This window comes from Typopeltis vanoorti, chromosome 11 (assembly GCF_054136105.1).
Source record: "Typopeltis vanoorti isolate ZY-2024b chromosome 11, IOZ_Tvanoo_1.0, whole genome shotgun sequence".
In the NCBI taxonomy this organism is placed as follows: domain Eukaryota; kingdom Metazoa; phylum Arthropoda; class Arachnida; order Uropygi; family Thelyphonidae; genus Typopeltis; species Typopeltis vanoorti.
Genome location: NC_143559.1, coordinates 82,023,407 through 82,050,693, shown reverse-complemented (window position 1 = coordinate 82,050,693; position 27,287 = coordinate 82,023,407). Strand labels below are relative to the sequence as shown.

General features: G+C 37.0%; 1 protein-coding gene across 3 annotated transcripts in view; it reads left to right on the top strand.

The window, feature by feature from the left end:
* The window catches only part of LOC150101798 (calcium-activated chloride channel regulator 1-like), a 146,083-nt gene that overhangs the window by 103,092 nt on the left and 15,704 nt on the right, over positions 1-27,287 (top strand). For all 3 annotated transcript variants that reach the window (XM_090400349.1, XM_090400348.1, XM_090400350.1), the window contains exon 13: positions 7,748-8,002. In XM_090400349.1, the coding sequence (XP_090256475.1) occupies positions 7,748-8,002 (255 nt within the window). The remainder of the gene's footprint in view (positions 1-7,747; positions 8,003-27,287) is intronic.

Here is a 27,287-nt window from a genome sequence, read left to right as displayed (position 1 = left end):
TGAGGGAAACTTACAAATTTGTACAGGATTTATTTAAAAGGATGACATTTGCATAAAGTAAAGAACTGAGATTAAGATTTCCAGTTTTGATATCAGGTTTAATACCACTTTCCTTAATAATGTGATCCATTTAGATAATGAATAACAGAGGGGATAATGTGCATCCTTGTCTGACACCAGATTTAACATCAAACCATCTTCCTGTACTTCCTTCAATTGTAACTGCTGACTTACAACTAAAAGATGCAGAATTGCTGATATAATGCTCCACTGATACCATATAACTTTTGAATAACTTTTCTCTTGGCACCTTGTCATATGCCTTTTGCAGGTCTGCCAAACTTAAATAGAGATCTTTGTTATATTCCAACGATTTCTCAGATATTTGTCATAAAGTGAAAATCTGATCCTGACAGCCTCTGTTTGGCCTGAATCCAGCTTGTTCTTCACCAAGCTTCCCTTCCACAATCATTCTCAACCGTTTCTTGAACCAGGAACACTCAGTAAAGAAATACCTCTATAATTCTCACATTCAGTTTTATTTTCCTTTTTATGATACTATGATAAATATCCTTAATATGATAAATTTCCTTGGTACTATGATAGCACTACTCCAATTATCTGGAATTCATCACTCTGTCCAGGCTTTCTGAACTGTGCTGTGCAGCCACTGCATAGTGGATACCTCCACACTTGCGCATTTCTGTGTGAATATCATCTACTCCCACTGCCTTTCCACATTTCAAGCTTTTGATGGCTTTTTTCTACTTCGAGTATGGATATATATTCCTGATTGCATGCCTGTTTAGTGTTTCTTGTTTTTTTTTTAATCACTGTACTGTCACTGCGTTTCATTTAGCAATTTTCGAAGTAATTACTCTATACATCAAGGATATCTTTTTCTCCAGTTTTCATATCACCTTTATCATCTCTAATTCTTTTTACAGCACTCTTTCCTCCATTTCTGAGCCTTTTCAACAGTGTCAGAATATTTTGCTACCTTCCTTGTATTTATTTTCTATATGCTTACCAAAATCTTCCCATGACTTTTAGCTAGTTTTACACAGTGTTTAGCTTTCTTATATTTGTCTCTGTATTTCTAAGATCACAAGCTGACTTATTTGCCAGGAGCTTTTAATATGCTTTCTTCTTTTCCCTCATTGCCTCTAACGTTTTGTGTCCACCATGGAGTTCTGATTTTTCTATCCTTGCAGACAACCTCACCACATGCCTTTCTGGCTGAATCGATCAGTGTTTTCTTCAGGGCTTGCCACATGATTTCCAAGGTTTGGTTCTTTTTTTCTTGAATAATGTTTACTTTAGTCTACAGTTTGTGTCTGAGAGCTGATCATCTTTTATTCACTTTACTTTCTTACATGTTCTTCTTTTCAATATGAAATTCAATTTTATCTTGCTCAAGACTTAATGGTGATCACTTCCAATTTCAAATCCTTTGTACACTAGTGGCCTGCACCAGTGAGAAAACGTCAATGAGACTTTTCTTATTCCTTGCCTCTTCTCTCTATGTGAATTTGTGCACATTTTTATGTTGGAACATTGTGTTAGTAATAACCAGTCCATTTCCTGAAAAAAAAAAAAAAATCCAACAGGTATTTGCCATTATTATTAGCTTTGCTCTTTTCTCCAAATTTTCCCAAAATATTTCTGTATGTCTGACAATAATTTCCTGCTCTGCTATTTAGATCTCCAACAAGGACCAACTTTTCCTTTTTCATTGTATCAGTTGCTTTCTCTAAAGCCTCGAAACATTCCACTCAAAACTTCATTGTCCAGTTTACCATTCTGATATTTGTCCATATCACTCTACTTGATATTGCCTGCCATCAAGAAGATTATCCTTATTTATTGTTGAATACTATAGCTACGCCTTCTTTTCCCCGATTGTTATTGCCTGAATATAACATTTTGTATGTATTGCTTAGAAAGATTACAGGAAATCTGTTAGACTAAAGGAAGCTAAAGTTATTGATGGTGATGGTTAGTGGATATTAAATGAAATAGAGATGCCTGCAGCAAATTATCAGTTTGAGTAGTGCACTGTTAGAGTATAATTGAAAACTAGAAAAAGCAGTAAGAGATTCAGTACTAATGTTCATTCTGGATATGTTTCTTTCTTTGTGGGCAGAATTATCAGAAATAAAGGAAATAAGTTTATGGAGTCATCAATCATTAGTTTAAATTCACTTTGTCTGGTGTTATTTTGCGGGCGGCTCGTGCATAGGCACTGCGGAACTGCAGCACCCCCAATTTTTCTCAGTATATAAATATATTTATTAATTATTTATATTTGCTTGTAATATTTAATTTTATCATCAACAATCCTATACAATTCTCTTATTTTGTATAAAAAATAATAATAAAAATCCATCTAGTAGCACTTAAGAGGGTGAAGGACGCTAGCAGCACTGTGTTTATCACAGTGTCATATTGCTATGTGCGCAAGCATATGCACATCATAGTGAGATGCAAGCTATTAGCGTAATGCGGCACTGTCCATTGCACAGTTCCACTGTTGTTTATATGCAGTTTGCACCAGTAGTAGAGTGTTCGTAGCTGCTAAATTATTTAACAAAGATAAGTTAGCTAATTTTAAGAATAAATTGCCTACAAAAGAAATAAAATTGACCAATGAAGCATATCCCATGATCAACAAAGAAAAACTTGAAACTGAACTTCGAGTATTCTGCAGTAGACCAAACATGCATGATTATTGTAAATTAATCAACTTGTTAAAATTTATAATAGAAAATAATTTAGATTGTGTTCTTAGTGAAATTACTGTATCGATAAAAATTCTCTTGACAATTCCTGACTATCAGAGCCTGCATGCTGTTTTTCACCATTAAAGAGAATAAAAACATTTCTGAGGAGCACTATGAATCAGGATAGGTTAAATGCACTTGCGATGATTTCAACAGAGTAAAAATTCTTCGTCACACAAACATCAAGGAAAAAGTTAACCTTTTTGCGCGAAACAAAACAAGAATGGATTTTATTTTTAAGGTAATTTTGAATTATACTAAACTGTATAATTTTATTGATAATAAACAATATTTTTTCATGTTTAATTTTTTTTAAAATTTTTACCATTAATTTGATATTGTATTCAAACACGTATACACTGTACTTGCAGTGTATATGTATGCTTCGAAAGTTGCGGCACTCCCACTATTTCAAGCCACAAGCCACCACTGGTTATTTGTATTAGCAAAATGTGTTTGCCTGAGAATGATATCCTAACAAGAAATTGCATTCAAGAAAAACAAGGGATGAAAGAGAAAAGATGTTGCTAATGCACAAAAAAATATAACCTTCAGGGAGGAGAGGGGGGGGGGGAGTATTGTTGATTATAGAGGAATGGAGATTCCATATCTCAGTTGATATCAGTGATGCTGCCCTTTGGTGTTGGATATGATCATTGAAATCGTGTGTAAGGAGTTATTCTATGATGCAAAGAATACTTATAGGATCTTTTCAACTGAGGATTAGTTAGCCGCTCATGTGGTAGTGGCAAGGTTTTTTTTTTTCATTCTGGAAACTGGTTTTTTCATCCCACAAAACAGCTAAGCTTGTCAGATGAATGCATACACATAAATCTACAAACATAATACATTGGCTTCATATCCTTAGTTGCATCAGCTATATCCACTGTTTTCTGGGGTCTCAGAAAATGAGAACATTGAACTACACAGGCAGCTTAACTTAATGAATGCAAAACAATCATTATGGTAACTATTGGGAAACACTGAAAGGAGGAAAAAGTGTACATTAACCAAGGAAGGTTGTAGGTTTCATGGAAGTAATGAAAAGGAATTTTTGATACAATTATTGGAAGCCTAAAGTGAAGTCTTGCTTATTTGATGGCCTAAAGTGGCTTGCAAGAAAAAGTTACAAGTTTGGTTTCCAGACTTGTAAAAAAAAATAAAATAAAAATTAAATTTATAAAATTGATAAAAAGAAAAAAAAATCCTTAGTCCACCCATAGTACATAATGTACCATATGTTTGCAAATAATCTTTTGTCAGTGCAGGCAATATTTAAAAAAGAAAAAAAAACTGCGACAAGATATCATGAATACATTGATATGAAAATTAGTTATAGGTCCAAAAGAAAGTGCAACTCTATGAATTTTATCAGAGGATATTACAGGCTGAGTATTATATTAACTGGAATTGACTGCAAGTGGTTTTAGGATGGAGACTTTGGAGGATGTTATTATTATTATGTGACACCTCCCAGGAGTCCAAATACTCATTAAGGGAGGGCACCTACTTGACAAGTCTCCACCAACTACAACTAACCACAACTACACCAACGCCATCTACTGCCTACCACCGCCACCACTAGCAATTCCACAGACAATCACAAACATCCATGCCTATGGCAGGATTAATAAGGGAGGCCACCACCCAGACTAGTTTTGATCTTTATTGAGGTCTCTTCAGTGGGAGCCAGGCACAAGTGGAGATACCAAGGCATACTTCTGCCTTGGTATCTCTTTAAAATGCTTCTGCCTTGGTATCTCCACTTGGGCCTGGCTCCCACTGAAGAGACCTCAATAAAGGTCGAAACTAGTCTGGGTGGTGGCCCTTCCCTTAATGCATAACATTATACATATCTGCAAGAAGATGTGTTTTGCATTATGGGAGATACTGAGATAGGAGTGTGTTGGTATCTTGCTCCACCTTTGCAAGGAGTTGCCTGGTGTTGTACCACTTTATCCCAGTCCTGAAGATACTTTCAGGTGCAAACTTTGTTTGCACACACTTGGATAAAGGATTAAACTAAATTTATTATAGTCTGACCAAGTGAAAAATAAACTTTCAAAATCGGCAATATAGACTGGGATAATGAGATAGCAACTGAAAGTAAAGAAAATGAGTTTCTTGAGTTTTTGAGAAAGGGCATATGAGGATTGAGGGTTTTGGATTTGATTATCTCATCAGAGGATGTAATTATAAGTGAGTGACAAATCACTCTCCAGTTGGTGAGAGTAACCATGAAGTGATCACTTGGGTGGTTGCCAGCAGTGTGAGGACCTCTGTGAGAAAAGGGTATATGTGGTACTACAAGGGTGGTGATTAAGAAGAGCTCAGGAGACAGCTTGCAGGTGTAGCATGGAATGAGGAGTTAGCTGGAATAGATATCAACACAGCTTAGGGGATATTCAAGAACTGTCTACTAGAAACAATATCTAAATATATTCCAAGGGTCAGAAGGTTAAACAAGATAGGTGTGAAATGGATGAATAAAGAGATTAAGAGAAAAGGGGCATTATAGAGGCAGCATAAGAGAAGTGTAATAACCAATTCCATGAGGATTACAAAGACCAGGCAAGACAGGTGAATTGGTTGGTAAGGGTAGCAAAAGTGAGGTATGAGCAACAGTTAGTTAATGAAGCCAAAAAGAATCCTAGGGAGTTCTTTCGATATATAGCCAAAAAAAAAATGATTATGGGAAGGATGACCTTGATATGAGAAAATGGTATAAAGACAACTGCTGCGGAAGATATAGTGAAGATACTTAATAAAGGTCTTTCATTCTTGTGAATGTGACTTCATGGAGAGATTGAGAGTAGTTGATAATGGGGAGGAGAGACTGACTGTAAGTGAGCAAGAGATGTATGGGGAGTCGAACTGACTCGATGTTAATAAGGCTGTAGGAGGTGATAATATATCACCACATATTCTGAAGGAATGTGACAGGGAGTTGACATCTGCCTTGACATATTTTTTTTAATATGAGTCTTGCACTGGTTCGAGTTCCAAAGGAGTGGAAGAAGGCCAAGATTGTGCTGCTTCATAAGGGAGGTGATAGAACTCGAGCATCAAATTATAGGTTGATCTGTGTGCCAGATGTGGTTAAGTTGTTGGAGAAGCTGATGAGAACTAGGATCCAGAAGTGGGTCGACAACAATGGTATTATCTTTGATGGACAGCATGGATTTGCTAAACAAAGGCCATGTTTAGTAATCTACTTACTTATTACAATAAGGTGATGGCTTCCTTCTACAGAGTAGAGGGATACACAGTAGTATACTTAGATTTCACACAAGCTTTTGATAGATTACCGCGTGATAAGTTGATAGTCAAACTAGAGTGGATGGGGGTTGAATATTAGATTAATGCATTGGATCAGAGACTGGCTATATGATAGGTATCAGCAAGTTGTGTATGGGGGAGCAATATCCAGGAAAAGGAAATTCACTAGTGGTGTGCCTCAGGGGTCTGTTTTAGGGCCATTACTGTTTAACTTGTATCTTAATGATAGTGAAGAAAATTTGGATTGAGATATTCAGTTGTTTGCAGATGATGCAAAGTTGGGATGAACTATGAAGAGTAGAGAAGATGTTGTGATCTTATCTTACAAGAAGACTTGAATAAATTAAGTGAATGGGAATGGGGATGCCAGTTCAATATTTCAAAATGTAAGCTTTTAAAATTTGAGAAAGAAAGATGAGATGCAGAATTCATGCTTGGTGGGGCTATATTGTTTGAGGTTGGAGGAAATAAGAAATCTTGTGGTGGTGGATAAGGATCTGAAATTTAGAGGACATATTGCCAAAATTGTGAGGACAACACAAAGACTTCTGAGAAAGATGCAGAGGACACTGACTTATAGAGTAGGGAGATTCTTTCCATTGTATAAGGCTTTGATTAGGTCCCACATGGACTACTGTGCACAGATTTGGTCACCTAATTTTCAAAAGGACAACGAAATGTTGGAAAGGGTCCAGAGACGACTGTTTAAGGTAGTTTCTGACCTCTGGAATGTCGAATATGAGGAAATGCTGAGAAAATGCAATTTAGAGAGTGTAGTGAATAGGAAGAGGAGGGTAGATATGATAGAGACCTACAACTTAGTATGGGGTTGTTACAGGATCAATGTTGGAAAGGTTTTACAGTAAACAGTTGGGGAACAAGGGATAACCAAGGATCATCCCTGGAAGCTGTATAAGGAGGGTGTGAACAGGGGAGTGAGAAACAGATTTTTTGCATGCAGAGTTGTGAATGATTGGAATGCCCTGCCTGAGAGTGTGGTGTCTTCAGAAAATGTGAGTGTTTTTAAGGTACACTATGATGAGCTGTTTATGAAAAAAGGCCTCCTAGATGAATTTGACTCCATGGAGTTTGGGGTAATAATAATAATAGATATCTGAAGCTCACATGCTACTTTGCTATGCCTGCTGTTAAGAGAACTTAGCTTGCAGGAACAAGAAAGTTTCGTCATCTTTGAGCAGTGATCAGATTACATCTGGACTGCTGTGCTAAGTATGGAAAGTGTGAGCAATAGAAGTCTGTGTAATGTCTGTTTTGGAGATAAATTGAGAAATGTTGGCTTTAAAGTTTGGTAGCCAAATAAAGAGGGATATGATGTAAGCAAATTAAGCTTTTACAGCAGCGATATAAGGAAGATTTTTGCAATACACAGATAAGGATAAAAGGGGGGGGGGATCATCTTTGGAAGTTGGGTAAGAGTGGTTATTAAGAGAGTGAGGTTTTCGCATTGTGTGCTGATGAGTGGCATAGATTTCTGGTGAGAGTGGCATCTTAGTGATTGAATTCAAAGAGTGGTGTGTTAGAATGTGATATTCAAATTAAGGGATCTGGTGATGAGTTCATACTCATCACTGAAAGCCCATGATATTAATAATAATAATACATTATAGCTTTTATAATATCTATCTATAGATATAATATCTTCTATAATATTGTTTATTTGGCAGAAAAACCCAGTGAAAGATCTTCTGCAAGCTTTATAGGAACTGATTTTGAACAATGGAATAATGAAGAAAACAGTGTGGATCAGGTGGAACATCTTCCTACCTTTAAACGAGTAGCTAATGCAGTATTTGAACTACAGACTGACAAATCGCAAATCCACCGTTCTCCACCTCTTAGAATTTCAGATTTGAGGGTGACTAATGTAACTGAAGAAATTGTTACTCTAAGTTGGACACCAGCAGTTCATTTAAGCAAAAGTAAGTTATCAAGGCATGTATAGTATTACAATATGCTTATAGTTAAATGACAACATCAGTTTATTATTATATAGCATATTTACATATATACAATTAAAACATTATTACATTTTTATCACAAAAATACTGAATACATTCTTATTTGATAAATAACTTTTTGTACATATGTACAGTTGCAACTTTATTACATTTTACTGTTCAATGCAAAATACTGAATATTCATTTGATAATCCTTGACTGTTTGTTGTTGCTGCACTTTTTTTTGGTGATTTTTCTGATGGCATTTCTGCTCTCTTCCTCGAAGCTTGTGCCAAATTTATCTGAAGAAAATATTACATGGCAGTAATTTTGCTTCCATTCCCAACATGCCAGGTGTAGATTTAAATGCATGTGTGTAGATGTGCATTTTTTCCTGGTGAGCGTGTGTGCGCTTGGCCTCTTCGAAGGAAGGGGTGCTGGACAGAGCATGTTTGTACTTGCTCTTGCATTGGTGTTTGAGAGAACTTCATTTTTTTTTTTTTTTTTAATGTTCGAATGGCAATTTGTTGTTGATTGTGTCAGGTATGTGGAAGCTCCTGGTGGCTTTTCAGTAATGATTGTTATACTTATGGTATACAATTTGTTGCCTGTGGTCTTGTTATCTGATGTTCTAGTTATTCTATAGTTTGGACTAAAGTAGTGTTTTAGTATGACTATATTGTATAAATGTTTTACCTTAAATGTTTTGTTCTGTCATTGCAGCCCATATGAGTGTGTGATCTTCTGTTTGTTCCCAGAATATCAATTTTACTATTTTATGTTGCAATGATTGTAATCTGTTAAGTTTGCATTCTGTGCAGGATGTAATATGATACGATTTTCATATCTTAAAATGTTTTCACATTGCACCTTATAGTTTAGTATTTTTATCTGTGTGAGCCATGTTTTTAAATTGCTACAGTTGTTTCGTGTTATCTAGAGTTTGTTGTGTAGGTAATTTGTACAGCTTTCCAACTTAGATCAGCATCTAAGAAGTCAGAGGTAACATGTTGTTTTCACCCTTGTGATGGTTGTGGTTTTAGGATCGTGCTTTATGTATTAGGAGGGAGGATGGATGTTGGATAGTGAGATGCTTAGTTTCTGTTGGTTTGGTCGGGGGGGGGGGGGGTTGAATATCATTAGCTTTATTTTTTCAGAGATTTATGTATATGCTGTTTTCAGTTCGTGGCTGGTGACCAGATTAATGTCATGTTGCATATTTGTGTAAGCTGTGTTTGCATCATTGTTACAGTTTTAGTATAACAGGACATAAGATTGTTGAGTATCTCTTCGGTTAATTCTGTCTATACCTGGTCCTTTGTTGGTGTTAATTTCATGAAATGCAAGTGACAGTTCTTTCTTTGTTGCTGTTGGGAACTACACTATTGCCTGTACTAGTGGAGAATGTGTCCTGCTGTTTTTGGACAGAGTTCACAAAGTGCTGAGTAAAGTTATTTGCCAACTGTTTGAAGGATTCTGACTTGAAAGCAAAGCTGTGGTATATCATTTCAGAGTAAATATAAAAACAGAGGGAAAACTCGTGTAAAAAAACTTATTTAATGTAAAATTTGCTTACGTTTCATAGGTATCATCAGTACATGATTATAGAATGGCAATTAAACAATAACAGACAATTCTAAAAAGTGCTGCATTTAGTAGTTAATGTAAAATAAGTAAAAATGGTCAATTTCCTAATTTAAAAAAAAATACTACACACACACACACACACATACACACACACAGGTATCCCTCGATTAACGCGGTTAATTAATCCTTCGATGTTAGGTGTACATCAAAATCGTGTTAATCAAATATAATAATGGTAAAAAGTACAATTTGTCCATGATCGATTACTGTAATGTAAAATTTGACAAATTTAACATTAAATAAGTTCTTTTACATGAGTTTTCTTCTGTTTTTATATTTACTCTGAAATGATATACCACAGCTTTGCTTTCGAGTCAGAATCCCTCAAACAGTTGGCAATCAACTTTAATTAGCACTTTGTGAAAAGTCCAAAAACAGCAGGACACATTCTCCACTAGTACAGGCAATAGTGTAGTTCCCAATATCAACAAAGAAAGAACTGTCACTTGCACTTCATGAAATTAACACCAACAAAGGACCAGGTATAGACAGAATTAACCAAAGAGACACTCAACTATATTATGTCCTGTTATACTAAAACTGTAACAACGATGCAAACTGTGTTACTGTGTTAATAGTTAGTTTTATATGGTACTCTTTTAGGAAAGATATAAAAAAAAATGAATGCAAAGTAATAAATGCTTGTACCTGCATTAGTTATTGCAATTTTTTTTTTATCAAAAGATGTTATCAAGTCATTTGAACAGTTTTAGTTTTTTTCTTATCAGCATAAGTTCTACAATAACAAGCAAAACGACTCTCCAGACCTTGGCAAACAAGAATTCTTTGATTAACATCTGGATCCATATCCATTACTTGCTGCTTAAGTGATTCTAAACTGCAAAATATTCCATCCAGTTCTTTGAATGTTATCTCCTTTGGAACCTCATCTTTACATTCCATTTTGAAAGTTTATTTTTCACTTGGTTAGACTATAATAAATTTAGTTTAATCCTTTATCCAAGTGTAAGCAAACTTTGTTTGCTTCTGAAAATATCTTCAGGACTGGGGTAAGGTAGCACAACACCGGGCAACTCGCAGCAAAAGTGGAGCAAGCCAACATCACTCCTATCTCAGTATCTCCCATAATGCAAAACACATCTCCTTATGGATATGTATAATTATTATTATTATTATTATTGTTCCGGGAAACTCCAAGGAGTCAACAGACTCATCGAAGGAGGCCCCAACATCATGTCAAGAACAACTATTCAACATTCTCACAGTATCTATCATATGGTGTCGTATCTATCATATGGTAGTCGAGTTACTGAGTGATCACTTCTCAAAAGTCTATCACCCAAGTGAGGATATCTCTATACCTATAGCAATACCTAATGTGAGAATTGAAGCTAAAGAATCAGAGGTATTAAATATATTGCGAAACTTAAATGCAAACGCTGCGGTAGGCTTAGATGGAATATCAGCTCGGGTGTTGCGTGAATGTGCAAATGAATTGTCAACCCCTCTTACCTGGATATTTAATTTAAGTTTGAACTCTGGTATGGTCCCTAGGGAGTGGAAGTTAGGCAAAGTGGTTCCTTTGCATAAGGGTGGCTCTAAAACTGCAGTATTGAATTACAGACCAATCACCATCTCAGGAGTAGTGGTGAAAGTATTGGAAAAGTTGGTTAAAGACAAAATTCAAGAATGGGTGGATCAGGATATGATACTCTATAGAGGCCAACATGGTTTTGTTAAAGGTAGATCCTGCCTTAGCAATCTATTAACTATCCATAATAGAATAACATCAGAGTTGGACAAAGGAACTGGCTACACAGTGGTACTTCTGGATTTTGCTAAGGCTTTTGACAGGATACCCCATAGAACACTGTTACGCAAATTGGAGCAGATGGGAATGGATATTAAATTGGTGATATGGATAGGAGAATGGCTCAGGGAGAGATACCATAAGGTGGTGTATGGAGGAGCCGAGTCCAGAATGAGGCAGGTGACCAGTGGTGTGCCTCAGGGCTCTGTGCTTGGGCCAATGTTGTTTAATTTGTATATAAATGATATAGGAAACGGCTTAAAGGGAGATATTCAGTTGTTTGCTGATGATGCAAAGTTGTGTAGTGCAATAAAAAATCAAGCTGATGTTGAAAGTTTGCAGGAGGATTTAAATAAGCTGGTAAAATGGGCAAAAGAAAATGGATGTCAGTTCAATGTGGAAAAGTGTAAAGTCTTGCATTTTGGGATTAAAAGATTACCAGCTGTGTACTACATAGATGGAAAGGTACTCCAAGAGATTGATGAGGCTAGGGACTTAGGGGTATTGGTAGATAAGGAGATGAAGTTCAGAGGACACATTGCTAAGGTGTCCAAGATTGCACATAGGATTACTTGGTTGTTGAGGAACACACTGACATCCAGAGATAAAGAGGTTATTATTCCCCTTTATAAAGCATTGATACTTCCACATTTGGATTACTGTGCTCAGGTCTGGTCACCTGGATTCCTTGGAGATGAGGAGGCTGTGGAGAGGGTTCAGAGAAGAGTGACCAAGTTGGTGAGTGATATAAAAAATGCTCCCTACATTGATAGATTGAGAGCTTGTGGATTGCAGAGATTGGCTGATAGGCGAAGAAGAGGGGATATGATAGAAACATTCAAATTACTAAAAGGTTTTTATAGGATTGATGCAGGGGAAATGTTTCAGCTGTGTGATAGTGATGGAAGAACAAGAGGTCATCTCTGGAAATTAAAGAAGAGTGTGGTTAACAAAGGTGTCAGAACAAGGTTTTTTGCCTGGAGGGTGGTGAATGAGTGGAATTCATTGCCTGACTTTGTTGTGAGCTCTTCATCTGTAAATGAATTCAAGAAGAGATATGACAGATATTGTTTTGCTAGTTTGGGTCTCCCGCGATGAGTCTACTGACTCCATGGAGATACCCGTAATAATAATAATAATCTTGCCTTGAACTCATTCACGGTCGTAGCACCCACAACAGACTCTGGAAGCTTATTCCACTCATTTACCACTCTCCAAGTAAAGAACCTAGCTCTAACACCCTTGTCAACCACGCTCTTGCCCAGCTTCCATGCATGGCCCCTAGTCCTCCCACCACCAGTCATATTTTCAAAAATATCTTCTGGATCAATCTTATAAAAACCCTTCAGTAATTTGAATGTCTCAATCATATCACCCCTTCTTTGCCTATCGTCCAATTTCTGCAACCCACAAATCTTCAACCTACTCTCATAAGGTTCATTCCACAGACCTGCTATCATCTTGGTCACTCGTCTCTGGACCCTCTCCACTTCCTCCCCATCACGAAGAAACCCTGGTGCCCATAGCTGGGCACAGAAGTCCAGATGGGGTCTTATCAAGGCTCGATACAGAGGAACAACAACTTGTTCGTCTCTGCATGTTAAAGTATTTTTCAGAAGCCAAGTCATTTGGTGAGCTGTTTTAGTTACTTTTGCAATGTGCCCCCTAAACTTCAACTCCCTATCCACCAACACTCCCAAATCCCTGGCCTCATCAATCTCCTGGAGTATGGTTCCACCAATGCGATATACTGCTGCTATTCTTTTCACCCCAAAGTGCATTACCTTGCACTTTGCCACATTAAATTGACATCCATTTTTCCTAGCCCAGTCCTCCAAACTATCCAAATCATCCTGTAAAATTTTGACATCCTGTGTACTCATAATTGCTCTACCCAACTTTGCATCATCAGCAAACAAGTGAACACTTCCTCTCAGATCCTTTCCAATATCATTGATGAACAAATTGAAAAGCAGTGGTCCAAGAACAGAGCCCTGTGGCGCTCCACTAGTCACAAGACGTCTTTTAGACTCCACTCCTGAATAAACCACTCTTTGATATCTCTCCTTCAACCACCCTCTTATCCATCTCACCAACCCTATATCTATACCCATCTGTTCTAGTTTACTGATTAGGGTTCCATGTGGTATCCTATCAAAGGCCTTGGCAAGGTCCAGTAGTATCACTGTAAACCCATTACCCCTATCCAGTTCAGCCGTCACTGTGTTATAAAACGTGAGCAAGTTACTGAGGCATGATCTACCCTTCACAAAACCATGTTGTCCCCCATACAATATCCCATTTTCATCTATCCAATCCTGTATTCTTTTCTTGACTAATTTCTCTAAGACCTCGACAATGATTCCTGATATGCTAATCGGTCGGTAATTTACAACAGCAGTCTTGGAACCACCTTTATGCAGTGGAACTATTTTCCCCTCTTTCCACCCGCTCGGGACTAACCCAGACCCGAGACTCAAATTAAACAAAATGGTCAAGGGTACTGACAATTCTTTAGCTGCTTCTCGTACAACACGAGCTGGTATACCATCCAATCCCACAGATGTATTGACATTGAGGTTATTCAATAGACTACTCACCTCCACTTCATTAACCACAATTCCCGTATAATCTACTGGTTTATTCGTTTCTGCAATGTCACCACCTGGATGATATACTTTTGCAAAGTGCTCACTCAGTAACTCAACTATCTCAACTGATTCAGTTACCTCCCTACCATTGGCATTCTTTAAAATCAATCTGCCATGTACATTTTACCTTTTACTTGCTACATATCTAAAAAACTGTTTAGGATTCTCTTTAGCCTGCATTGCCAATGTTTTTTCGTAATCCTTTTTTGCTTTTCTTACCACACTCGTCACCCTTCTGGCATGCGCTTTATACCGTTCATGTGCCTGCTGGTCACCCTTCTCCTTAAATTCCCTCCATAGTTGTTTCTTTTTTTGTAACTCAAGCTTAATGGTGTTATTCATCCATTTAACCCCTACTTGATTTATTATTCGGACTCTGGGTGTACAGTCAGCCATTGCTTCATGCAAGCACTTCTTAACTACCTCCCATGCACTATCAACTTCTAGTCCTTGCAGTTGTACACGCCATGGCACTGAACCAATCAAACTCCTAAGCTTGTCATACTTTTCAGCCCGATAATTCCACATGTACCCTGTCTTAATTGAAAATTCTACACCTTTAGCCACCTCCCAAGTTAAGACCCTATGATCACTCTCACCAATTGTGGCAATGTGGTCATATTTGTTACAGCCAAATCCTCAGATGTAATTACTAGGTCCAGCACTCTCTGACCCCTAGTATTTTCCATTACATGCTGTCGCAGATAGTTATCCCTTAATAACCGCATAAAATCCAGTTCCTTCCTCCCGTGTGTCCTCTCCTCACTCCAATCAATGCGACCATAGTTGAAATCTCCCATAATAATCACCCTCCTTCCACCCATTTCTTCTATTTGCTTGTGCATACTGTCACCACCATCTTTTCCATCACCTGGTCTATAGCAGCACTCAATTGTATATTTAGTTCTGCTAGCCACAATCTCACACCAAATGGCCTCAAATGTGCTCTTTTCTCTATCCTGCAATTCAACTTCTATTCTCCTAGGCTGGAGCTCATCAGCTATCATCAACAATACTCCTCCCTCATTTTATTCTCTCTGTCATTCCTGAACACACTATACCCATCACATTCAATCCCACTAGTTATATCATCTACAGTCAGCCATGTTTCACTAATACCTATAACCTGTGGTCTGGAAGTGCCAACCATGGCCAAAAACTCTTCCTTCTTGTTCCTAATACTCCTAGTATTAGTGTACATGACCCCAACCCTACCTTGATGACTTATATTAACTATCCCACTCAGATTTGTTGTCCTTATTTGCTCTGGCATATTATATTCATTCTTACATTCAACTGCCTCCATAAGGACTGTATCTCTATTCCCCTCCCCCTTAACAAATCTAGTTTCCCTGAATTTGCACATCCACTACATTCAGCAACACTTTCTCAAGTCTTCTTACACTGTAACCATTCAAATGCAAGCCATCCATCTTATATAGATCCTTTCGCCCATCAAACTCACTCCACACATCCACAAATTCCACACCACTCGTCATACATAACCCACGCATAAAGTCATTTGCAATTATAGCCCTCCTTTTAAACATTTCACTGTCATACCATGGCAAAAGACTAATCATTCTAACTCTCTCACGCTTTTCTTTTGCTACCTCAAACAATTCATTCAGGTCTTCTATCATTTCCATTTTATCTCCTTTCAAATCATTCGTACCTGCCACAACAATCATTTCTTTCACCCTTTCCTTTTGCTCTCTAATAGACTCAGTTACGTCCTTTATGGTCGCACCAGGTTGGTACGATTTTGTCAAATCCTCTACTAACACACCTCGTACTAACGACTCTCCATACAGCACTCTATCCTTCATTTTGTTCATGTTCACATTCATACGTCTATTTTTCCTGTCATACCTTTTTATTATTGGTTGGTTCATTCAGTCTACTTTTGTTCATGCACTCTAGCTTCTGTTTTGCTCTTTCTATCGCACTATTCAACAACGCAATCTCACTCAATGCATCTATCTCATCTTTTTTGTTCTCTGAGAAACCATTTATACTATCATTCACACTTTCTACATTCACACTCTCACAATTTTCATGTACAACCTTGCCGTTTCTTGTCATATCGCTATTTCCTTCATTCTGAAGGTTGACAAAAATATCACACTCATGATCCGAAATACGCTTCAATTCCTCATTCTCCCTACATTTTCTACACATGGCAAAATTCAATCCTTTATTATCATCTAACCACACTCCGACCGCACTCTGCAAAGCGTATATTTCACAGCTAGTACACTGACTCATTTCTTTTATGCTACCGTTCTTTGATAACGATGGCGAACCTTCGTTACTGGCCGCCATTTTCCTTCGCACAGGTGCCATACTTATTTACAACGTGTTTTGTCAAGTTATACGTTATAACACACCAAAAATAGACGCACTAGAATACGCAAGGCAAACAAAACAAAACTATACAATATTAAGTAATTTGTATCGATAACTGAAAATGATACTTATCTTATCTCGAGCTTGCACGAACACTACACATTACGAATTCATCTAGCGGCGACTTCCCGACATAGATTATGTTATAAAACACTTTAGTACACTAACCACGCTAATAAAGCTCCAATAATAATGTTATGCATTAAGAGAAGGGCCACTACCCAGACTAGTTTCGACATTTATTGAGGACTCTACAGTGGGAGCCAGGCCCAGAGGTGGACATACCAGACAGAAGAATGGCAGGTCATCTTTACCTATAGGAGTTGCCAAACGGTGTGCCACCTTTTTATTAAATTACTCTGGATTTAGAGAAAGATGTTGAAAGTTTATTTTTCACTTGGTTAGACTATAATAAATTTAGTTTAATCCTTTATCCAAGTGTGAGCAAACAAAAGTTTGTGCCTGAAAATATCTTCAAGACTGGGGTAAGGTAGTACAACACCGGGAAACTCCTTGCAAAGGTAGAGCAAGCTAACGTCACTCCTATCTCAGTATCTCCCATAATGCAAAACACATCTCCTTGTGGATATGTATAATGTTATGTATTAAGGGAAGGGCCACTACCCAGACTAGTTTCGACCTTTGTATAAGTGAAACAGGCTTTAAAAATAAGACGATCCTGAAAGATCGCCCTATCATTGAGTGGAACAACTCAGCGTTGTTCCACTCAGTGACAGGCTCTCCCCACTACCAAGCAGAGCCATAATCTCAGCGGTGGCCCCACTCAGAGACAGGCAAAAACCTATCCCCAAGCAGAGCCAGTCCCCACCGGTTTTGATCTTTATTGAGATCTCATCAGTGAGTAGTTAGACCTTTATTGAGGTTTCTTCAGTGGGAGCCAGTCCCAGAGGTGGAGATACCAGGCAGAAGCAATGGCAGGTCATCTTTACATGTGGGTGTTGCCAAACGGTGTGCCATCTTTTTATTAAATTACTCTGGATTTAGAGAAAGATGTTGAAAGTTTATTTTTCACTTGGTTAGACTATAATAATAAATCCAAGTGTGAGCAAACAAAATTTGCGCCTGAAAATATCTTCAGGACTGGGGTAAGGTAGTATAACACCGGGCAACTAGTAGCAAAGGTGGACCAAGCTAACATCACTTCATTCCTAACATCACTTGAATAAAAGATTAAACTAAATTTATTATAGTCTAATCAAGTGAATAATAAACTTTCAACATCTTTCTCTAAATCCAGAGTAATTTAATAAAAAGGTGGCACACTGTTTGGCAACTCCTATAGGTAAAGATGACCTGCCATTGCATCTGCCTGGTATCTCCACCTCTGGGCCTGGCTCCACTGAAGAGAGACCTCAATAAAGGTCAAAACTAGTCTGGGTAGTAGCCCTTCCCTTAATGCATAACATTATACAAATCCGTAAGGAGATGTGTTTTGCATTATGTGAGATACTGAGATAGGAGTGATGTTGGCTTGCTGCACCTTTGCTGCGAGTTGTCCGGTGTTGCACTACCTTACCCCAGTCCTGAAGATATTTTCAGGCACAAACTTTGTTTGCTCACATTTGGATAAAGAATTAAACTAAATTTATTACATTCCATTTGTTCGTTATCTTCATATGCGCATTGTTGTTCAATTTCAAGAAGATCGATGCCACTGAAATCTTTTTGAATTTGAATCCAATAATTCTTTAACATCTTCTGCATCAATACCATCATAACCAAGGTTTTCACCAATTGCAACAATTTCTTCGACCACGTTGTTCACAGGATTTTGAAAACAACTGTCATTAGTGCATTCTGGCAAAAGGTTTTTTCCAAACAGCTTTCATGCAGCTAGAAGACACTTGCTCCCACGAATCATGAATGTTTTCAATTGCGTGTTTAATGTTAAATTTTTTCCAAAATTCTTGGAGCGTAATCGCATTTTCTCACATTGTTTCTACTGCCTTTTGAGAATAGCTTTTTAAGAAAATAGGCTTTGAAAGTTGCAATGACGCCCATGTCCATAGGTTGTAGCAATGATGTCGTATTTGGTAGGAAAAATAAAACTTTCACATTCTCACATAGATCATTAAAAGAATTTGGATGACCAAATGTGTTATCTAAAAGCAAAAGAGCTTTGAAAGCCAAGTTATTTCTCTTGCAATAAGCTTCAACTGCCCGACAAAAATAAGACAAACCAATCTTCGAATAGACTTTGGGGTACCCAAGCCTTCTGATTTGCCTGCCAAATTGCAGGTAAAGAGTTCTTGTAGAGTTCTTGTTACATCCTTTTAAAGTCCTTGGGTTCTAAGCCTTCTAAGCTCAATAGACAAGCAGTGACTTCAATTTAAAATCTCCATTAGCATTCCCTTCAAGCGATCTTTTGATACTTTATAGCCAGGCTGTGCTGCTTTTGTTTTTTTATATAAAAGTTCTGGATGGCATTTTTTTCCAGTAGAGGCCAGTTTCATCTACACTGAAAATTTGACAGTAATCGTAATCATTTTCTTCGATAATTTTCTGCAGCTCAGCAGGAAATGTGGATGCAACATCTTCATTGGCACTTGCAGCCTCACCTGTTATTTTCACATTCTTTAGTCCAGTCCTAGATTTGAAATTTTCAATCCAGACTTTGCTAGCTGCAAATTTTGAATTGTCTTCTCTATATTTAGTCTCTTTAAGTCTTGAAAACAGGCTTAGAGCTTCGGCCGTGATATTATAGGCACTAATTGGAATTCTCTTTTGATTGCAGTCTTCCAGCCAAATATTATTATTTATTATTATATATATATATATATATATATACAGGGTGTTCGGGATAAATTTGACATATTTATAATTAATTATATTTTTCCGTAAGTTACATGTATTAACACACACTTCTCTTCATTTAAAAGTTTGGACCCTTCTTCATTCATATACAAGATGTCAGAAAGGATGGATAGCTGGAACCCACCTGAATCATGGAAGAGAATAACTTGTATCATGATGATTCGTGCCCGCCATCAAAATAAGGATATTACGACTGCTGCCCAATGCTCCCTGAATACAGTAAAAACAATCAGGCATGAACTAGAGACTTGCAATGGTGACTACGAGGATGTAGCAAGAAGAAAGATCCCTAGCAGACGATCTGATTGCGTTCGTACAGCAGAATTCCTCGCAAATCTGCAGGAACAGGTGTTGAAGAACCCTGGCATTGGAATTCGGGCTTTGTTCGTGGAGTTGCTAACTGTAGTCAAGCCCTGGATAACAAGGGTAGCCAATGGTAGGCCGTATGTATGGCAGCAGGATTCGGCCCCTTGCCACACCTCTGGGAAAAGTCAAAAATGGTTGTCTGAAAATTTCTACGACTTCACCAGTCCAAATGTTTGGCCTCCAAACTCCCCAGACCTTAACCCCATGGATTATTTTGTATGGGGCGCAGTTGAAAACGACACCAATCGCACTTCCAGTAATACAAAAGCCCAGTTAATGGATAAAATTAAAACAGTTTTTGCGGCCCTTCCCAGGGAGACTGTAGCATCAGCTTGTTCGAGGTTCCGAAGCAGAATTGAAGCTGTGATCGATGCTAATGGTGGTTATTTTGAGTAAATCTTGTTGATAGTATTGTAATTAACTCTGCCTGTAATGTTTTTTTGTCAATTCATTAAATTTAATAGATACAAAGAAGATTTTCTTTTTCCTTACGAAACTGTCAAATTTATCCCGAACACCCTGTATATATATATATAATAATCAACAAATCTTTCATTTCAACCATTATAGCACTCCACTTACATGTGCATTGCATACTTGCAGATGTAGATGCAACTTTAACTTGCTCTCACAATACTCATCAGCTTTGGATAAAATAGTCTGTATTGTAAACTCGTTAAAACCAAATTTACTTCCAATCTTACTTTTACTTTCACCACATTTAAATCTTTTAATTATATCAGGTTTTGTATCCAAGGTAAGTACTTCCCTCTTCTTTTTTTCACTTAATGACCCGGTTGTGGGATTGCTCTTATTCTTCAACATGATCAATGGGCTGTAAAATTTACTAAGAACGTAATTTGTAAATATGTACAGCAGAACAACTGGAGCTTGTATTATACCCACTCTTAATGCTGGCAGCGAAGTAACTGGCTGGCACTCAGGCTCTGGGAGCATGGCTGCATGAGAGGAATGACATCATCATGCTCATGCCACAAGGCTTGCATGCTTTTGCATGGTAAATTTAAAGGTGGGTTAATCAAAACTCTGGCCACATATATCAGGGGATTGCAGCAATTAATTTTGCTGCATTAAGCAAGGGATGCCTGCCTTCCTGTAGGTATATGTGTGTGTCTATTAAGTGATAGATGTAAACAACCAGATCTTAAGTTAGGACAGTAAAGTAAAGTTTCCCATTTTTCTTTATAGACCTTCTATAAGGAAATGAGTTTTATGAAGGATGTCTTGTTCCAATTAAACTATGTTTAACGCAAATAGCATGCTCAGCAATTCCACACTTTTCATGATATTTTAATATTTATTTTTATTATGCCAACTCATGGTATTCCATCATTTAAACAAATTTCAGATTATTATTATTATTATAATAATTTAATTAATTATTTAATTATTATAATAATAATTGGTTGGTGAGAGTAGCTAAAGAGAGGTATGAACAGCAGTTAGCTAATGAAGCTAAAAAGAATCCTAGGGAGTTCTTTCGATATGTAGCCAGCAAAAGAAAGAATGATTATGGAAGGATGACATTGATTGGAGGAAATGGTATAAAGACAGCTGTTGCAGAATGTGTGGTGGAGATACTTAATGAGCAGTTCATAAAGATCTTTCAAGCTTGTGAATGTGACTTCATGGAGAGATTAAGAGCAGTTGATGATGGGGAGGAGAGACTGACTGTAAGTGAGCAAGAGGTGTTTGGGGAGTTGAGTAAACTAGATGTAAATAAGGCTGTGGGACTTGATAATATATCACCGCGTATTCTGAAGGAATGTGCCAGAGAGTTGACACCTGCCTTGACATATTTTTTTAATACGAGTCTTGCACTTGGTCAAGTCCCTAAAGAGTGGAAGGAGGGCAAGATTGTGCCACTTCATAAAGGAGGTGATCGAACTCAAGCATCAAACTATAGGCCTATCTGTGTGTCAGGTGTTGTGGTTAAGTTGTTGGAGAAGCTTGTGAGAACTAGGATCCAGAGTTGGGTTGACAACAATGGTATAATCTTTGATGGACAGCATGGATTTGCTAAAGGGAGGTCGTGTTTTAGTAATCTACTTACTTATTACAATAAAGTGACTGCTTCCTTGGACAGAGGAGAAGGATACACAGTAATATACTTGAATTTCGCAAAAGCTTTTGATAGAGTACCTCATGATAAGTTGACAGTCAAACTAGAGCAGATGGAGTTGGATATTAGATTAGTGCATTGGATTGGAGACTGGCTATCTGATAGGTATCAACAAGTTGTGTATGGGGGTGCAATATCCAGGAAAAGGAAAGTCACTAGTGGAGTGCCTCAGGGATCTGTTTTAGGGCCATTACTATTTAACTTGTATATTAATGATATTGGCGAAGATTTGGATGGAGATATTCAGTTGTTTGCAGATGATTCAAAGTTGGGACGAACCATAAAGAGTAGTGAAGATGTTGTGGTCTTGCAAGAAGACTTGAATAAATTGAGTGATTGGGCAAGCAAATGGGGATGTGAGTTCAATGTTGCGAAATGTAAGGTTTTAAAAATTGGAAAACAAAGATGGGATGCAGAATTTATACTTGGTGAGAATATATTCTTGGAAGTAGAGGAAATAAGAGATCTGGGAGTGATAGTGGATAAGGATCTAAAATTTAGGGGTCACATCGCCAAAATTGTGAAGACAACACAAAGACTTCTGGGAATGATGAGGAGGACACTGACGTGTAGAAGTAGGGAGATTCTTGTTCCATTGTATAAGGCTTTGATTAGGCCACACATGGACTATTGTGCCCAGATTTGGTCACCTGGTTTTCAGAAGGATGAAGAGATGTTGGAAAGGGTCCAAAGGCGACTGACAAAGGTAGTTTCTGACCTCTGGAATGTCGAGTATGAGGAAAGATTGAAAAGATGTAATTTGCAGAGACTAGTGGAGAGAAGGAAGAGGGGAGATATGATAGAGACCTACAAGTTGGTAAGGGGTTGTTATAAGATCAATGGTGGAAAAGTTCTACAGAGAATAGTGGGAGATCAGGGGAGAACCAGAGGTCATCCCTGGAAATTGTATAAAGAGGGTGTGAGTAGGAAAGTGAGAGGCAGGTTTTTTTCGTGCAGAGTTGTGAATGATTGGAATGCCTTGCCTGAGAGTGTGGTGTCTGCAAGGAGTTTGAATGTGTTTAAGACCCGGTATGATGAGATGTGTGTGAGATAAAAGGACCTCCTAGATGAGTCTTTGACTCCATGAGGTCTTGTTTTAATAATAATAATAATAATAATAAACAAATTTCAGATGTAGTGGCTTTGTGTATTGTCTAGCATTTCATTGATCAGATGCCAGGTTTCCTACATGTAGCCAGCTCTGAGCTGTTGTTAGTTTGTTTCTATAATAGTTTATTTTTGCTATTCTAATCTGAGTTGTAAGGTTATTCCATTTTCTTTTATACTCAGCTTGGAATACTGTGTTGTTAGGAGACCTCTTAAGATGGAAGTTTTCCCATTTGGTTATACTATAAATTAAAGATACCAAGAAATTGTATACTTGGTTTAATCCTTTATCCAAGTGTAAGCAAGCAAAGTTTGCACCTGAAGTATTTTCAGGACTGGGGCAACTCATATATAGAAGCTAATGACTTCACATCACTTGCCTTAGTATTCCATAATGTGATAGTAAGATTGAAGTAATGCAGAAGTCATATTTTCATATACGAGTAGCCAAAAGGTGTTACACCTTATTATTAAAATACTCTGGATTAGAGATGGTTGTTGGAAGTTTTTCCACCAAGTATAACCAAGTGGAAAAACTTCCAACAACTATCTCTAATCCAGAGTTTTTTAATAATAGGGTGATATGACTTCTGCATTACTATCAACTCTGGGTCTGGCTCCCACTGATGAGACCTCAATAAAGGTTGAAACGTCTGGATAGTGACCCTTCCCATAATGGATAGCATTATACATGTTTGTAAGGATATGTGCTTTGCATTCTGAGACACTAAGGCAAGTGGTGTGAAGTCATTAGCTTCTCTATATGAGTTTTCACAGTCCTTAAAATACTTTAGGCGCAAACTTTGTTTGCTTGCAATAAAGGATTAAACCATGCATATAATTTCTTGGTATCTTTTAATTTATAGACCACATTTCCATAGGGAATCATTTCTTTGTATATCTATTGTTTTCTGCTTTCCATGAATGAATTCTGTCTTGGTTTGAGCACATATTTTAATTACGTTCATAGTTTGAAGATACTATCTGCATCCAGTTTGTTTGTCTGATTTTGTCACTTACAATATTTTAATTTATTTTTATTCATCTAATTTCTTGAAGTAAACAGATGATTTTCTACTGCAGAAGAAAAAAGAAACTCAGAATACCTTATAATAATAAAATATCCAAACATTATGAACAAGTATTCTGAGGTGCTTTCTTCTGCAGTAGAATGCCATCTGTTTAATTCATCAAGAAATTTTATGGTGTTTAAATTGGGTGATCTGTAGACAGCACTTAATATAAAGGAGTTCTCTTGTTTAGTATTATTTATTTTGATGGATATATATTTTGTGCATATTCTGATTTATAGTTTATTTCTTTTACTTCTAATTTTTGCTTGCTAAATATTATTAGTCATACATCGATTAACGAAGAGGATGCTTTCCATGAAATTACTTTGTTAAGCAAAACTTCATTCTCAGAGGTAAAAATACTATGGCCATAATAGGGATATGTTCGTATGTAAAGAAAATGAAAGACTTTTTTTTGAAAAAAAAAAAGAAAAGCTTTATTAAATAAAAAGTCAATATTACATACCTAACAAAGATAAAATCACAACATTTTAAAATAAGAATCTAAAGTTGATTGTGTATGCTTTTTTCTCTTTCATTTAATAATTGCCTATATGGATTTATTGCATTTAACATTAATCGCTTAACAATAACACTTCTTCTTAAATCAGTATCATTTTCACTGAAAAAATTTAAAACTTTTTCGATGTCATTCAAGCACCTTTTTAAATCTTTGGTTGCTAACACTTTTTCGGTAAGATCTTCTTTAATTTCTTCTTCATTTTCTTTGGCTTCATTGCTAACAAGTTTTTCTAAATCTTTCCACTTAAAAACCATAGTTTTCTGCATTTAATAAATTTCTTACATCCTCTTCATCGACATTTTCGAAACCTATTGATTGAGCCATCTGGATAACTTCATTTCTAATCTCTTGAATGTTATTTTCTTCTTCTAGTACAACTTCTGGTCATAATTTGCACCAAACTCCATTTAAGCATTTCTGAGTGTCTTCTTTCTGAGAGCTAGTAATGTTTTGAATTGCGTCTTTAATGGTGTAGTTTTTCCAAAACGTTTTAATTGATATTCGCTCTTTATCTTCTAGTTCAATTAAATTGCTTAATGTACCACACAGATAATAAGCTTTAAATATTGCTATTACTCCTTGATCCTTTGGTTGAATCAGGGAAGTTGTGTTTGCTGGAAGAATGACAACTTTGCATGTGTCTAACATACTATTAGGATCAGTAGGATGTCCCAGAGCATCGTCCAACAACAAAAGAGCTTTTTTTCCAAAATTATTTCTTTGGCAATACTGTTTGTTAAAAATGGTTAACAAACCCATCAGTAAATAAACTCCTTGGTAATCCACATGTTTCTATTAGATTTCCATATAACAGGTAAGTTTGTTTTTAAGTTATCTTTTAATGCCCTTGGAATTTCCGAATGGTAAACTAATAACAAATTTATTATTCCTGACACCTCCAATGAGTCTGAAGACTCATTGTGGGAGGACACCCACAGCTGTCTCAACCACTACACTGAACCTCTACTACGAATCATCTCTATCAATGCTATTTAATTTAAAATCGCCAGATGCATTTGATCCAAAGAGTGATGTTAAACAGTCTTTGGTTACTTTGAATCCAGCTGCTGATTTTTATTCAATAGAAATGAAGCTTTTTTTTTTTTTGATGATAGCCATTTCTAGAACAAACTGCTTTCGTCAACATTGAACACCAAATTTGGTGAAAAATTTTCATGTTCAATTATTTCCTTTAGTTTTTCTGGAAACTTATTCGCAGCTTCAACATCTGCACTTGCTTATATATTTTACACTATGAATTCTGGCTGGTTTTTTAAATTAAGTTAATTTTGCTGATGTAACATCTGTACAATTCTGAGCAGACCGTTTTATTTTTTCTCATTGACTAAGTATGGTTATTAAAGTTGACTGCGCTAATCCTAAAGAATGTGCCACATTGGGTTTTCTTTCACTCCTTTCAATATGTTGTACAATATGTAATTTAGTTTCTAAAGAAATTGCTTTCCTTTTCCTTGACTGGCATTTTAACTAAATATTAATATTTACAAAATCTACAATAATGCTATCAGAGAACATACGTCATTTATTGCACCATACCAAAACACACTCTATGATGTGTGAGCAACGACTAAATTACGCAGATGACGCACAAAACTGTTATAACAGACACACCCACAGCTTGGAAGTGAATGATAAGTTGGGGGTCGTTCACCAATCGGATGATTGCTAGGTATTGACCTTAAAATTTTAATATTTTTACATAAAATGGGGCTTGCGGACTTCATTATATCGAGGCTTTGTCACCAGAGATAACATTAACTGAGATATAACTGTGCATTCGACTGCCTCATTTAGTTTGTCTATGGGTGCTTGTGTAATTGAAAGTTTTAGCATTTGGTAACTGGTTGCCTCTTCATTTGTTGTGGGTACTTCTGTTAATTCTAAAATATCTCTTGTCTATATCTTCCTGAGATTAAGCTTGGAGGGTTAGCCAGTGTTTTTTGAATGCTCTTGATGTTGATATGGAGAATGGACAGCACTTTCTTTTTGCCAGTCGCTTGTTTTTCATTCAATTATAGAGTTTAATATGTTGTAGCTGTCATATTCCAGGGTGATTAGGTCTACTTGGTGGTCTGCATTCATGTGGATCAGTATGATGTCCCATTCTTTATTATCATTACCCTAAGACCTCAAGAGTCAGACCCATCTAGGAGGTCCCTTTGGTAATATTTTGACTCCAACTATGCAGACCCCAAGATTTCTTAATTCCTCCACCTCCAACAATATAGCCCCACCAAGCATGAATTCTACATCCTATCTTTCTTTCCCAAATTTTAAAAGCTTACATTTTGAAACAGTGGACTGGCATCCCAGCTCCCATGCCCATTCACTCAATCTATTCAAGTCTTCTTTGTAAGGCCACATCTACTCTACTCCTCATAGTTCATCCCAACTTTACATCATTTACATTATTTGAATATCCCCTCCAAATCTTCTCCGGTATCATTAACATACAGGTTAAACAGCAATGGCTCTAAATACTCTAAACAGATCCCTGAAGCACATCGCCAATGACTTTCCTCTTCCAGTATATTGCTCCCCCATACACAACTTGCTGATACCTATCAGATAACCAATCTCCAATCCAATGCACTAGTCTCATATCCAACTCCCATCCACTCTAGTTTGACTCTATCAACTTATCATGTGGTAATCTATTAAAAGCTTTTGCAATATCTAAGTATACTACCGTGTATCCATCTCCTTTGTCCAATGAAGCCA